This window comes from Oratosquilla oratoria, chromosome 38 (assembly GCF_046742065.1).
Source record: "Oratosquilla oratoria isolate Oo_2021 chromosome 38, ASM4674206v1, whole genome shotgun sequence".
Lineage (NCBI taxonomy): Eukaryota > Metazoa > Arthropoda > Malacostraca > Stomatopoda > Squillidae > Oratosquilla > Oratosquilla oratoria.
In genome coordinates this window covers 18545096-18562179 of record NC_134814.1, presented here as the reverse complement: position 1 = coordinate 18562179, position 17084 = coordinate 18545096, and the positions used below count along the sequence as shown (strand labels likewise).

Below are 17084 nucleotides of genomic sequence, written 5' to 3'. Positions count from 1 at the left end.
AGCGTACTGCTGAGAACTGGTTTCTGGTGGTAGGAGATGGGTTACGGAGGTAAAGGTCATGGGCTTTATTCTTTGCCGTAATAAGATCATGAATGTTTTCAGCATTTTCATCAAACCAGTCGCGGTGTCTTCGATTGGTTGAGCATAAGACGGCTTTTGCAGTTTGCAGGAGGGTGGCACAGACATTGTTCCATGATGTAGTGAGAGATTCAGTGGTGATGTTTGAATCTCCTGTTGGTTGTCGAGCTGGTGGAAGTGAATCTGTCACAGCCTGTTGGAAAGCTTCTCTAGTGTTTGAGTTTTGAAGAGCAGCTAGGTTAATTTTAGGACTGAGGTTTCTTCTGCGGGTGATAGGTCTGATTTTAAGCCGCAGTATGGATCTGACCAGCCTATGATCTGTTGAGGCCTCTGCTCCTCTCATAACCCGTGTAATTAAGACTTCACTGATATCGCGTTGCCTGACTATCACATAGTCTAATAAGTGCCAATGTCCTAATCTTGGGTGCATCCATGTTGCTTTGTGCATATTTCTAAGTTGAAATTTGGTGTTGGTGATGGTAAGAGAGTGTTCGGAGCATAGCGTGAGCAACCTGAGTCCATTTTCATTGCATTTCCCTATTCCATGTTGCCCGAGTACTCCTTCCCAGAGATGGTGGCTGCTGCCTACACGTGCGTTTAGGTCGCCAAGCAGGAGAATCTTATCTCTGGGTGGGATATTCTGTAAGGTTTCGTGGAGGCAGTTGTAAAATGTGTCTTTAATATGTTCTTCAGATGGTAGCGTTGGGCCATAGACACTTAAAAGTGTAGCGTACTGGGCTTTGGCGAGTGGTATGCGCCAAGTCATAATTCTAGGGCTGATACCAATTGGAGCGGTTGGAATAGTTTGTAGTATAGATGACCGCACTGCAATGCCCACGCCCATTTGTCTTGGTTGATCAAGGGGAGCCCCTTGCCAGAAGAAGGTGTAACCTTCTCCTGTTTCCGTAAGGGATCCTGAATCTGGAAGCCTAGTCTCGCTAAGGGCAGCGATGTCTATCTTATAACGGGCTAGTTCTGCCGCCACGAGAGCAGTACGGCGTTTAGGTAAGTCCGGGTTGGAGTCTAGAAGTGTTCTCACATTCCATGAGGCAATTTTCAAGGTTTTGTATTTCATAGTACGACCGCTGTAAGGGACACTCTGGTGAGCGCGGTTACCCACCACAAGTTTTGGGGGGAGCAGGCAATTCTTAAGTCTCCTTTTATCGACCCTTCCTCTAATTGAGGTGGGCAGTGCTGTCCCTGAATAGGGCTACCCAGACGCCCAGAGAGACACCGAAGGCAGACTGCTGCTCCAGGTTCAACCCGCCAACGATCATGTGCACTGGGCCACCTGCCGTGCAGCCGACCGGCTAAGGGCTCCCAGCATTCCACACCTGCCCTCGTCACCAGCCTGACTGTCGCCGTAGGACTTTTGGGATGAAGAATGAGATGGGATGAGGAAGCACAGAGTGAAACATGTGCAAATGATATTTAAGGTGGAAGGGAGATTGCACATCTCTCGGGTCCACCATCTTCACCTTTCTCTGCAGAGTCCGGTGGCTGGGATGTGAGCCGAGACAACCGGTGCAGGGAGCAGTTGCAGCGCTCTGCCGCAGACCCCTTACTGGTGGGGCAGCGCCTATCGCTTGAGCAGCCAAGCGAGCATTAGAGCTTAAAGCGGCTCTGGTCGCAGGCAGGCCTCGTCCTAGAGCTCGGAGGCATTTTCAGGCTGCTATTGCTAGTAGCAACACGTCCTTCATCCTGATGAGGCATACCGCCATTTGGTCCATGACTGCTTATTGTTGATTATTCGCAGCTAGCCTGCCTATCGGAAGGCCTTGCCTCATTCCGCCATTTGAGGCCATGTCGATGGGGGTGTGGTCGCCCCTCACGAGTGTTTGTGGTCCGGGTTTGCTCCCGTAGCCTTGTGTCGACCAAGACTAACCCACAAGGCAGTGGGGCAGGAGTTGGTGAGGAGTCAAAGCGTAACCATAACTCCCACCTCTGGGGCCTCCTGCTGCTCCGAGATCTCCTGCAAAGTCAGCCTGGGGCCGCGAGGTGCCCAGTTACCATGCGTAGCCACGGGGAGGCCCTAGAGGAGTCTTGGTGATGGAGAGGTTATGTACTGGCAGGGAAGACTTACGCAGGGCGGCTCCCTTTTTGTAACTAGACTAGCCAGTGGTGGTAGCTGAAAGCGAGAGGGCATGCAAAGTAATGCCAAAGCACTAACTTGATACTAGCCACACTAGACACATCACATCACCCTGTGCAATTTACACATACGCATGTACATATATATATATGTATATATATATGTATATATATATATGTGTATATATATATATATGTGTGTATATATATATATGTGTATATATATATATATATATATACATGTATATTGATGGATTGATTGATTGATTCGGTTTAACTTCGAGAAACTCACCTTTATCAGGAGGCTAGAAAGGTACCCCTTCCGGAGGACTTTGTACAGTGGAATATAATGAGCCATGCCCTTGTTTTAACTCACCGGCGGCATGGTTCGAAACACCATCACATCGACTTATGTCGCAAGTAGTTGCACGCTAATATATATATATATATATATATATATATATATATATATATATATATTTATATATATATATATGTATATATATATATATATATATATATATATATATATATATATATATATATGCGTAAGTAACCACTAGGAAAAGTAAACTAACGAAGCAGAGCGCTTTCGTATAATTACATACAATATGAATAACTTGCTAATTGTACCGTACCAAGAAAAACTGCAAAACATTCCAAATATATTACGTAAATTTAACATTAATGTAGCTTTTAACAATAAGAACACTGTAAGACAATTGCTCATTAAAATAATTCTGTCAATAGTGATAAAGTGTGTGTGTACAAAATACCTTGTAAATCATGTAATCAGTTTTATGTTGGTCAGACTGCTAAAACACTCAAAACACGAATCAATCACCACAACAAAATACGTTAGAGAGGGAAACCAATCTAGCGGTATATTCAACCACATGAACCATTTTAACCACCCAGTTGACTGGGATAACGCTAAAGTCATCACATACAACAGCAACATAACAGAAAGAAATTTAATTGAATGCAGTTTGATCAAATCTAGTAAGGGGATAAATGTTAATCTTCAGCAAGGTTTGTACAAATTAAATAGTTATATTTCTCATGAAATTTCAAAATTATTCAAATTATAATATAAATTATGAGCAGTTGTCCAATACTTGTTGCTTACCAGGACGGTTCAAACGTCCGTGACGTGTACACTTTCCACTACCTCTCCGAATGCCCTCTTCACTATGTCATAAATTATTCTGTACCTTGTTTCTTCATTTTATAATTCCTTCTTTGCATCTGCACTGAAGATGAACATACGAAAGCGCTCTGCTTCGTTAGTTTTCTTTTCCTAGTGGTTACTTACGCATATATATATATATATGTGTGTATATATACATATTTGTATATATATACATATATATATATATTATATATATACATATGTATGTATATATATATATATATATATACATATATATATATATATATATATATATATATATATATATATATATATTAGCGTGCAACTACTTGCGACATAAGTCGATGTGATGGTGTTTCGAACCATGCCGCCGGTGAGTTAAAACAAGGGCATGGCTCATTATATTCCACTATACAAAGTCCTCTGGAAGGGGTACCTTTCTAGCCTCCTGATAAAGGTGAGTTTCTCAAAGTTAAACCGAATCAATCAATCCATCAATATATATATATATATATATATATATATATATATATATACATATATATATATATATATATATATATACACACACACACACACAGATATATGTATATACATATATATATATATATATATACATATATATATATATATATATATGTGTGTGTAGTTGATAAAATAACTTTCTAGACACTAGTCTGTATAAAAAAATTATAGTTAGGAGTTATAGAGTAATAAATATTATTGGTTACGAATATTTAAACATTCCCTTTGTTTTGTTTCTTCACCAAAGTCTACTGTTGTATAACAAAAATCGATGAAGAAGGTAATTTCCCAATTGTGCACTCCCTTCGTTTGAATAGATGATTAGTATGTCACACAAGAGGCTCCTGTACAAAATATATCTTTGTTTATTCATTTCCATTCTTATTGTTTCTGGTTGGGTGTTTTTTTATCCTTGAAGAGATTCAGTTTACACTCTAAGGTAATAATCAGTCTAGTTTCACTTCTGTCTGTTACTGTTGTTGTTACAACGTAATTTTTTTTTTCTTTTTCGTCGTTTCGGTTACCTCTCTTTGACCTGTGGCTCTTACTTGCTTAGTATTAATACGCTTTTTCATACCCCCCTTTGTCTTTTCTCTGTGTGATGTATCCGTTGCTAGTAAACCTTTTTGTACATACTTATCCAACTTCGTCTCTGACATACACAGTATATTTCCATTGAGTTTCGGTTTGGTGTTTCTGCTCACTAAGTTCTAAAATTAGGCCCTCGACATTAGAACATATCTTTTGTAGGATATTTTTCCTTCAGTTATTCTTAATCTACATTTACTGTATTCATGTCTAATATGTTGCACATATAACTCTTCTTTTGGTTCTTCCACTTTATTTAAAAGATCGAGCGTGTGTGTGCTTGTGCATGAATGAATGGGTGTATGCATGCGCAAAGGAAAGAGAGAGAGAGAGAGAGAGAGAGAGAGAGAGAGAGAGAGAGAGAGAGAGAGAGAGAGAGAAAGTTTATGTACAAGTGTTTCTTTATGTGTGTGTGTGACCATACCAGTATTGTTTTGGTTCACAATGGCTGATGCGAATCAGTTGATGCTCCACACGTAAAGACTTTCCCACCTGCTTGACTCATATTATTTTCTGTATCGTTGTAAGCCTACCGGCATATCGCATATATCGTCTTTGTTATGGAGAGAATAAACAATACATTGTACACACCCCTACTTTTCACGCTATGGTATCAGTCATTGTTGTATTTGTTCATTTGTGAGGGACAGCGCCAATTTCCAGTTGTCCTTTCCTTTGTCTCCTCGGCCCTCTTGCGACAGCACAAAAGAAAATAATGCTAATATTATTTCAGTAAATCACAAAGATACGCCCACTTAAACATTTACATCTGGTCTTTCGGTACCCAGTGAGCACCTGGGTCGCTCTCCGATGTATACAGTATTGGTCTATTGGCTGGCATCCTTTGTTCGCTTGGCACTCCAGCAGAAGCGTACAACGGTGCAGGGGGGATCTCATCTGGCGTCAATTTCGAATCTGCCACTTTTTCAGTCAACACTGAACGAGATCTTTTGTCACGTGTCATCCCTGTGACATCATAAAGACGTTCCTCCTCGTCCTCGTGTCTTTCATGGGTCTCGCAGCCTCAGGTCGTGTGTGTAATCTTTGTAGTTCTTGAGTCTTGCTTTTTGGAATTGTTTGACTCTTGGGCACAACCTTCTTCAGTGTCATGCCCTCTTTTTTCGTAGTATACATTTTTGTGGCTATTTCAGACGGTTAATTTTTTTTTTCAGAGTAAACGAAATAAATAGACCTGATGCCGCAAATGATGCTAAAGAGCTTCCACGAAATTTGGTACTTAGGCTGGCTTTATCCGAGGCTTTATTCTCACCTATTTGTTATACGCAGGGACCACTGTCAGGTGGTTCGACAAGATGGACACTAATGCGACCCGTTTTCAAAACCCGTCTACCACCTCATGTCCATCAGGAGGTGTAGCCTTCAGGGGCTAACACTCGGTGTCTCCGGATTGGTCCCAAGATATCTCTCTCTCTCTCTCTCTCTCTCTCTCTCTCTCTCTCTCTCTCTCTCTCTCTCTCTCTCTCTCTCTCTCTCTCTCTCTCTCTCTCTCTCTCTCTCTCTCTCTCTCTCTCTCTCTCTCTCTCTCTCACTCTCTCTCTCTCTCTCTCTCTCTCTCTCTCTCTCTCTCTCTCTCTCTCTCTCTCTCTCTCTCTCTCTCTCTCTCTCTCTCTCTCTCTCTCTCTCTCTCTCTCTCTCTCTCTCTCTCTCTCTCTCTCTCCCTCTCTCTATCAACTTCAGTTGTATTTTTTGCATTTTTTCCACACATTGAGAGCTGAGAGGTGGCGACTGCTCTCCTCTTCCTACAACTTTCAGCCAGTGACATAGAAACAGTCTCATATTGATACAGCACAGACAACAGTCCAAATTCTTCCCAGAGAGATCTGTGCGAGGTTCCGTGGACCGTTGTCAGCAACTTTGGAGAAGAGGGTTTTCCAGTTGAAACTTGAGGTATTTCACACATGGAACGATTCTAATCGTTTAGACTTTATGAACAGGGTGGTACCTAAGGCTATACCTTTCGTAATCGTTTCTTTATTTATCTCTCTTCTATCGTGATCATTATTCTGGACTTGATAGCTGGGTAATAATCCCTTGGGAAGCCACAACAACATACAAACCTAATCAATCTTTTTGAGTTTCCTCATAAGAAAATACTTTCGCAAGAGGTAGTTCGCTAATTATCTTTCTTTTCACAGAAAACCTCACTAACTCTCTTGTTAAAAACATCTTTCCACTCACCTACGAATTGACATTTCTCGGACGGGAACATCAAGACACTGCAAACGGATATTAAAGATTCTTCTTTTCTTTCCGGTATGGTGGAGCGTATATTTTCTTTCTCGTATTGCAGATTTCTGTCCTTGGCCACTTTCTCCTCAAGCTGTTTATCCACGGCAGTACAGAGCAGTTTCTCCAAGGTGACTAAGATCGTCTGTAGTTGACCAAAACAAAATCAGGGTCAGCTAATGTAGTTTTCATCATATGCAGAGACGTTTCTCTATGCTGAATAAGACTGTATAGCACCAGAAAAAAAAATAATAAATCAATCAATAAATAGATAAATAAAATAAGGTGCTCATATGGATCAAAATCCCTGGTTTCCTCCCCTCGTCTTTTCTTACTTGGTCTGTACAGAGTTCCTCAACATAGCTATTACTTTTTATCTATCATATCTCTGCCAATCTCGTTATCTCTTCTTATCGAACTGAAATGACGATTTCAGGAATTAAAAGCAAGATAAATATTAAAAAATATATTTATTAGACACTGCGAGAATTACTTAACAATAAATTGACCAATATAAAGAACCTGTCAAAGTAACCCACTTACTGCAGGAGGCCCCAAACTTTTCCAAACAAATACCTGTTATACGTTTTATTTAGTTTAGTTCGTATTACTGTAAGTTCCACACTGCAACTACGACAACTCGGACATGCAGCAAGAATGAGTCCATCTCTGTCGATTTTTTCTTCTTTGGGAACAGGAAATAACTAGTTTCTGGTATCCTTATTTTCCTTTTGGCATTCTGGTACCAGAACATCTAACAACAGTCTAACGTTGCTATATAGGAGTTAATTCACTGATAGTTCACGATCACACAATTCACTACCAATTCTTCAAGTAAACATAATATCCATTAATATCTATATTCATAAGATGTAAAGTAAATAATATACAACTATTTCTTCAATCTACATAGATCTACCAAAAATAATTGTATATATCAACCAACAGCTAATACAAATAAACTGATTTCTGGTATCCTTATTTTCTTTTTGGCATTCTGGTACCAGAGCATCTAACAACAGTCTAACGTTGCTATACAGGAGTTAATTCACTGATAGTTCACGATCACACAATTCACTACCAAGTCTTCAAATAAACATAGTATCCATTAATATCTACATTCATAAAATGTAAATACTACGAGTAGCAGGTGTAAGATTCAATAATACCAAACACCATGTAAACATATCAAACCTCTTATATATAGAAACCAATAATTACATACCAAACATCCCCCAGTGCATTTTGAAACAATATACTTACAAGGTATTTTTTCAAAGTCATTCTATATAATATCAAAGACAGTACACAATACACCTTTCAAATACAAGCTGCATTAACACATCTGCCATCATGTACTCAAATAATTAACCAATATATAACAACCCAATATCACATAAACCTTATACAAAATCAGACTAACACACACCAAACAAAATACTCAACTTAACATTCTCACCATGACCACCTCCTAAGCCCTCCCACCCACAAGAAGTCTCACAAGCTGTCACCCAAATCTAACACATAATAAAATAAAACAAACCAAGGAAAACACAACGGTAAATCCCACAATGCACAAAACCAACACATAAAACCATGTCATTACAATAAATTATTCCCAACTACAAAGACGCAAAGACGTCATGCGTTTCTATAGGTTACAAGGAACTCTTTCCCACTATATAAAAATCTCTTCTTCCTTCTGACCGTCGTGACCCCCCGGAATAATACATAACTATATCTAACTCAAAACTATATCAACTATATCTATTGCCAACATAATATAACCATCTCCAATACATTAGTCTAAACTCAACATACAAAATATTCTCACCTTACCAACTCAACTATGAAACGATATAGCTCAAACAAACCCAAATATATCACACAAATTTCAAGACACATTCTCAGAATTTCCCATTCAAAGACGAGCAATAAAAATTTCATACCATAATCTAAACCCATACATGTAATATATACCTCCACCTCAAAGTTATATTGTTTTTTAAATTCAAAGGTTAACTACAAACAACAAAACCCACATATTTCCATAATCTATGTACAAGAGTGATGATAGGAAGAACAGCATCATTTACAAAAATGACAATTTCACACAAAAATATATATTAGCAACATTTAACTCGTAACATAATGGAACAAAATGAATAGATAAAACAGTCTAATCAACCTTGTGCAACGGTAGAATAAATATTATATATTTCTCACAGAGACAACAAAAAACTAGATCAGAAATAATCCCAAATTCCTACACTATAATCCTACCTCAGCATTACATACATACATACATACATATAACAGAGGCTTTTTCTCTCTACACGGGGGTAGCCAAAAAGAAAAAGGCATAGAAACCACTCCGACCCATTCCATTTTCTATATATTCCACTCCCCTCCACTCTCCTCCTTCCCTCTTATCTTGGCACCTCCTGCATCCTGTCCACTGCAAAACACAGCACATCCACAGCAAGGCCGCTTCATAAATTCGGCGACCCCCCCTCTCCATCCCCTCGCGCAGAAAAGAAGAAGACTGGGAGAAATCCCTTCGGGCTGCGTCAAAATATATTCTCATACATACTTACTTCCCCTCCATCCCCCACCCACTCCCTCTCATCCATCACAGCATCATCTATACACAACCCCTCTCCATTCACCCCTATCTTCTGTCCTCTCCCGTCCTACCTCCACAGACATTCCTCTCTTTTGTAAAGCCCCTTTCACCCCATCCATCCATCTCATCCGAGGACGCCCCCTCATATTCACTCCTTCCACCTCTGCCTTCCACACTTCTTTTACTAATCTTTCTTCACTTATTCTTTCCATGTGTCCAAACCATCCTAATACTCTTTCATCAACCCTATCTCCCAGTTCCCTTTCCACCCATATTCTCCTCCTCACCTCCTCATTTCTCACTCTATCTAGCCTAGTAACCCCTATCATACTTCTCAGACATTTCATCTCAAACACATTCAAACTCCTTCTCTTTTCCTCTCTCGTGTTTCATGTTTCTGCCCCGGACAGTGCTGTTGGCACAATCACTCCTTCATATAACCTCCTCTTAGCATCCATTCCTTTTTTTTTTTTTTTTTTTTTTTCTTTTTTTTTTTTTTTTTTTTTTTTTTTTTTTTTTTTTTTTCTTATATGTTAACTGTGCTGAAAAAAGAGATCATCCAAAATATTTCCACAATCCCCATATTAAAGGTCAAAGAGCCGAACGTGGCTCGTGAGCCGCGGTTTGGCAACCCCCGCTAGAGTAATCATCGCCAACAGCGGTGTTGCCAGCAAATCCAGACATTACAGTCAATGACAGCAACCCCAATATCATTAAGAGGTATTGTATAAACGACCCTACCCAGTTCTGCCAGCCATCAACTTAACCCATACCGAGAAAAAGTTGACCCTGTCTTGAACTACTCATGGTTTTTGGTTTTGAAATCTACTAACAAAGAAACACCCTATGAAAGTATATGCTGGATTTAAAGCTAATTAAAGAACCCGCAATATTTGGCCCAAAGGAGAAACCCTAATAACAGAACTAGAAACAAGAGCTCAATATAACAAAGTCAAAGTTTTAACAACCGTGGCAGAGACCCGAGTCCAAACAACACCACATAAAACATTTACCAAAGCTGTGGGAGTAGTTTACATTCTTTTCTTCTGTGTGGCATCGTAAAGGTGGCTGGGTATTATGGGCAAACTATAGCCCATAACAACCAACTACTTCCATGATACCACACCGAAGAAATAATGATACGCTCAGTAGGACAGGCAAAAGTAATGAGGGTATTTTGTTGAGAAAGCCGTAAACGGCACATAGTTACCCCACACTAATTTAGCCAGAGCTTCCAACTTTCCTATCTATAGGTTACCCAATATATGAAGTTGAGAGGTAATAATTCACCCCCACGCCGCTGCTTCAACTGTCAGCACCTCGGACACTCTAATTAACAATGTTACCACTTACATGGCATATGTAACCATTGCTCAGCACCTGCATATAACAAACCATTCTCAAATCCAGCTAAATATACAAACAACCAAGAATACCCTGCATTAGTCTTAGACTGTACAATATTTGCCCACATGGCAAAAGAATTGCAGACCTGCAATCCACACTGGAAATTACCTACAAAGTCCTTCCCATAACAATGCCTAACTTCTTCATCTGACTACTTCCTCCAACACGCCCGGCCTCATCTTAATAACCTTGAAAAACTTTTACTGAAATTATACCACTAACCTACCCATTCAACAGGTGTTAACATATACACACCAATGACTCCTGCTCTAAACATAAATTAGGTTACGTATCACTGGACCCAAATGAAACAATTGAATTCTTCGCCACCCTTCATATCATCCATAACTCTCTAAATACAATATAATTATATTAGTTACATTGGCATACGCAGATGATATTGCACTGGTTGCAAACAACCCCATTGAACTTCAAAATGCATTAACTGCTTGGAACAGTGCATTGAAAAGAGTGAAAATGAAAATAAACACAAATAAAACAGAAGTAATGATGGTCGCAAGGCAAAAAGAAGAGATAGAAATATGGTTGGGAGGCGAAAAAACTGAAATTAGTTGAAGAATTTAAATACCTAGGAGTAAAGATAGATGAAAGGTGTCAAATGGAAAAAGAAATATTAAATAGAATACAGTGCCATACAAATAATTTAAGAACGCTATATCCATTGATGCGAGAAAAACTTATACCCAAGCAGGTTAAGTTAACAATTTACAAAAATATTTTAAGACCAGTTCTAACATATGGGTCAGAAACATGGACATTGACAGAAAGGCTGAAAAGTAAGATACAAGCAGCAGAGATGAGAGTACTGCGAATAATAAAAGGTGTAACAAGGTGTGACAGAATGAGAAATGAAGAAATAAGAAGAGAGCTGGAAATAGAGCCAATATTAGAATATGTAGAGAAAAGCCAATTAAGATGGTTTGGCCACGTCATGAGGATGAATGAGCATCAGTACCCATTAAAATACTACCAGTGGCAGCCACAAGGAAAGCGTCCAACAGGAAGACCCAGGAAGAGATGGAGAGACGGTATCAGACAAGCCATAGAGTCAAGAGGAAGAACTATGGAAGAGGTGGAGAGTGTGCAGCTGTATGCTGATAGGGACTTGTGGAGGGACTTCGTGAGGCATCATCGCTGACAGGGCATCGCCCTACCTGGTGTATGGTGAGAAGGTGTGAGACACGCATTATCTTACAAGTAAGTTATACCATCAAGTTCCACCACCCACTGATCCAAAAATGAATTCCTGGATCATCTAGATATGTATCTTTCTGCTGGGTGCCATATCATGTGGGCATTTCCAGCAACGGTCGAGCTGACAATACGCTCTAGAGACGATATCCACTCCTTTCGATACATCCACTCTAATACCACTAACAGACTATTACCAAGTCCTTCGATTAGCAAGACTAGGCATGTAGCAAAGATGCTGGAAATAATATATGATAAATCATCTAAAAACAGTCACACTACTCATACGCCCATGATTGTCTTCATATCAATCTAACCAACTTTTTGAAACGGTATTATCACACTTGAGAAGAGAACATTCCCGCCTCACACATGCCCACCTACCGGTGGAAAGTGCCCCTTACAATACCACACACTTCCAGAATGTCCAATTTTCACAAGGCCCTGCAGCAACCACTTGTTCTCATTTACCCCCACAAATAACAGTAATATAAGAACATAAGAAGGGAGTAGACTGTATAACAACATGAGGCATACACTAGGCAGTTCTATGTGCTTTACCACCTGCCATTCCTATACAAAGAGTTATCTAATTTCCTCTTAAAACAAGTAATTGTTTCAGCGCTCACTATAGAGTTACTAAGTCTATTCCACTTGTTAACCACTCTGTTGGTGAACCAGTTCATGCATATTTTCTTTCTTAAGAATAATTTTGTTCAGTCTAAATTCATTACTGCTATTCCTGCCCTGCTGTCTTAATATGTTGACCTTGCCTGCATCACACTTGTTAAATCCCTTAACCCATTTGAATACATCTATTAGATCACCCCATATTCTTCTTCTTTCCAGAAAATGTAAGTTGAGGTGTCTAAGTCTGTCTCCGAATGGTAAATTTGTAAACCCTTGCATAATTTTGGTAACACTCCTTTGAAATGATTCTAATGAATTGATATTCATTCTATAGGGCAAAGATAAAAAATGTACCGCATAGCCAAAAATGGCTCTAACTATTGCCAGAGAGAGTTTAATGATATCCTCTACATTTTTGTTCGCAACCGCTCTAGCAATAAATCTTAATGCCCTATAAGTCCTATTCATGGCACTAATGCACCGATTCCTTGATTTAAGATCCGGAATCACTAATACTGCTAATCCTTTTCACATTCTAATATCTTTGTGACATTATTTAAGCTATACCTATCAGCTGGGATGTGTAATTCTGCATTTAACACACTGCACTTTGAGATATTGAAGCTAATTTGCTATTTCTCCAACCTGCAAATGATTTATTAGGTCCTAATGCAGGATACTCCCACACAAGTGTTAAAAGCTATATGTGTTGTTTCAATTGGGGTGCCTGCCAGCCTTTGACTGTCATATTGGGCCTTTGACTCTAGTTTTATTGCTAGTGTGTCTCCTTGGGGCCACATATTAGGAGAGTTTTGAATAGGCTTCGAATTCATTGTATACTCTCATGGGACATTTATTTGTTATGAGTCATTGTTGACAGATTTTAGGATCAAGTATCTTGGGTAGTCCAAATTCGGGTTCACTTCAATTTGTTATATGTCAAATTCGTTAGCAGAGGTATGTAGGCTCGGGAATACAACAAATCCTAGTGGATTCGGAGTTGTAGTTATCAACTGCAGTACTTGGGTCTGCTGATAAAACCGACGTCGACAATTATTACCCTCAGCAGCAGAGAGGCTAGGTAGTTGCTCTGTTGTTACCATTGTCATTTTTTTTCTTAAGTTCGGAGTCAGGCCTATCTGCTTCGCTCATTGAGAGGAGTTACAGGGCAGGGCGGGAGTGCTACGGAGGAACTAGTTTTGAGGGGGCTGTTGTTCCTTCGTTGTTCTTGCTTTTGTTATTAGTATCGGTATTCTTATCGTATTATGGATGACTACGCTGGGTGCAGCTCCCCAGCCTGGTAAGGTGTGGGGAGCCCATGAATAGGGCAGCTCAGCTTTTGAAACTCCATCCCTACGTGGGGTGAGCAGAGCATTCATAAATAGGGGGGTTTAGTCGTGTAGGCTGCTGCCGAACCATACTACTTCCCATTTTACACATAACGACCACTGGAACCTACACCACCTACCGTGTGGGTTGTGACAAAGGGCTTCCAAAGATCATCATCTCCTGTCCCCACCGTTACGCACCATCGCCGAAGGACTTATGGTTATTCTTATTTGGAAGAAACAAGAAGTTCTTTTTAGATATTTGGAGAGAAATTGGCTGAATATACAGTTGATTTCAGTCACTGACTTCACTCTTGGGAATTCTCAGGAGGGAGCAGGTTCCCAAGGAGCAACAAATGGAGGTGGTAGTGCAGTAATTGATTCTTCTTTTCCGGGTTTCCATTACCCGAGTCACGCTTTAGGACCCTGACATCCTCTTCTTAACAGGGGGAAGAGGTGAGGAATTGTATGACCTCCTCTGACAAGATGTGTGGCCCAGTCAAAATACTCACCCACTCCATACCCACCAAACCCAAATTAACATCCTTTGCATTTTAGAATTCCGTTGATGAAGGAACATGGAATTGAATATATACATCCTTCTTCCTTATATGGAGAGTTTTTTATTAAAAGGAAGAAGGATGTATATATTCAATTCCATGTAAAAATTGCGACAAATGCTATATTGGTCAGACTGGAAAAGAATTAAAAGTAAGGATAAAACAACATCAGTATAGCGTCAAGAGTGGGCAAATTTCTAATGCCTTATTTATTCACCTAAGGGATTTTAATCATTGTATAAATTGGGAGGGTGCTAAAGAAATTGTTAAAGATAAGTCATATTTGACGAGAAATATAATAGAATCCAGTCTGATCAAAGATACATTTGTCAATAACTTAAATTTAAGTCATGGTATGTATAAATTAGACAATTTTATTGTGAAAAAAGTAGTAGCCCAAACGTCCGCTGCCGCGAACGGGTCAGGTTGACATTAGATCCTCGCAACCTCTCCTGGTTCCCTCCCTGACCTCATACTCTTTGTATATATTCTTGTGTACGTTTTTCTTTTCTATGTACCCTGAGGATGTCTGAATAGACGAAAGCGCTTGGTCATAAGTTTTTCTTTTTCCTTGGTGGTTTTTCCGCATGTATATGTATATGTATATTGTATATAGTATATGTGTGTGTATATGTATATGTATATGTATATGTATATGTATATGTATATGTATATGTATATGTATATGTATATGTATATGTATATGTATATGTATATGTATATGTGAAGGACTACTATTACACAGGACGTGCGCACCCAGTCCCCTGGGTCCGCTAGCGGAGGCCATTGCTTTCTTTGTAAACTAACATTTTATATTGGACAAATATATCAAAACTAGAAACCTAACATTGTATATAGGACAAATATATTTAATATTGACTTATTCAATGCAGTATAAGTTAATATAAACATTTATAGTGAAATAAGAAACTATTTTTAAGGCACTGTTATGCTTTGAAATGCCAATTTTAGCCGGACTTAACAGGTATTATTGTATGAGGTTAGTGGACACCAGAGTTGGCAATTTCTTTTATCTGTTTAAAAAATATGAAAAAAATATATATTTTTTATTTAAATTAGATTTATTTGATTTTAAATAGATTTTTCTATATATATTTTAAATATTGTGGGATTGCTATCTGATATGCGATGTGATTGCTAAGGACATTTTTAGCATATCAATATAAGGAGCAGTGTTATATAGACTTGCCACAAGTATACAAGGAACGGTATGAGCCGTATGTGAGGACGGTATGCTCAGGTTCACTCGATTCCTCCAAGACTTTTCTCATCTTGGTGACATTTGCTGCATTTTCCGTCACAACACTTCCAATGGGACAACCAAAATCTTGTTCAGCCTTCTTGATCGAACTTTGTACAAGTTGTAGAAGATATTCAGCAGTGTGAGGTTTCCTTGATGTGTCTATTGTGTCAACTAAATAAATTTGACCAGTGGATGTTGTTAGAGTGACACATGTTATAGGCTCATTGTGGATGTTAGACCACCCATCAATTGAAAAACATACAGTTTCATTATTCAGGTCATCTGCACACTTTTTATATTCCTTTTCATACACAAGATCCAAGTACTTATCAGCAATATCTTTTCTGGATGGAGAAATATAACCTGGCCTCAGGTTCTGAACCATCTTGAGAAACTGAGGATGCTGAACAAGACGAAATGGTAAATTTATAGCAAATATAATTCTTGCAACTTCTTTGTCGAGGTTTTTCTTTTGATTGGGTGAGGTTTTTATGATAAATCTGTCCAGAGATGTTGATGACTTTCTTTTAGATGAAAATGATTTAACAGAAGTGGCGCATGTGGACGAGTCTGATAGTGACCTTTTTAATGGTGGAGTCAGGTTTGCAGATAATTCAAGTGGAGCCGATGATGAAGGGATTGAAGCTGTTGATACAGATCCTGAAATGGAAACAGAAAATTTTAGCATATTGCATAATTTATAAATGAATGAATAAATGAATGAATACAGTGTGATTTAGGCTACTTTTGAGTACAGTAGTTATTTTTTTCAGATAATGATCATATTCACACAAGCCACTAAATTATTTGGAAATAATTAACAGGATATGAAATAGGTGGGCTTGGAATTCAGCCTACACAGGATTCAGTCCACTTTTAAATTCACTAAAAATAATGAGTTAGTTGGGTTAGGTTAGGCTAAATCCCTTTGGGCTGAATCCCATGTGGGCTGAATTCCAATGGAACCTATGAAATATATTACACAATGTTGAAATGAATAACAATCATCTAGGCCCCAAAGTTGAGTGGATACAGTATATTATAGTGATATAGTCATTACCCAAATGTAGAAGTAATGGAGTTGAAGTATCATCTCTTTAGGCCTTCACATTTTTATTGCACATGCTCTCCATTGTTCACCAAATTTATATAGTTGCGTATGAAAAGGGAGAAATGCACACAATATAAGTAAAATTATTTACCTGGGTCATCAATTTCTTCGTCTGTATGCTGTGGCTGACCTTGGCATTTATCTCTGTGAGATTTTAATGTTGACACAATGCCCTGTAGTTTCTGGCTGCAGTCTTTGCATTTAGCTCGGTACCCGTTGCCAGAAGTTGTTGGTAGTTTTTCAAAATAATTCCAGACAGGATCA

General features: G+C 38.9%; 1 protein-coding gene across 1 annotated transcript in view; it reads right to left on the bottom strand.

Annotated features, from left to right (window-relative positions):
• LOC143019809 (uncharacterized) overlaps positions 1-1153 on the bottom strand; it is a 1779-nt gene extending 626 nt beyond the window's left edge. The window contains exon 1 of the mRNA XM_076175791.1: positions 1-1153. This exon is cut by the window's left edge and continues 626 nt beyond it. Within this exon, the coding sequence (XP_076031906.1) occupies positions 1-1153 (1153 nt within the window).
• Positions 1154-17084: the final 15931 nt, after the last annotated feature.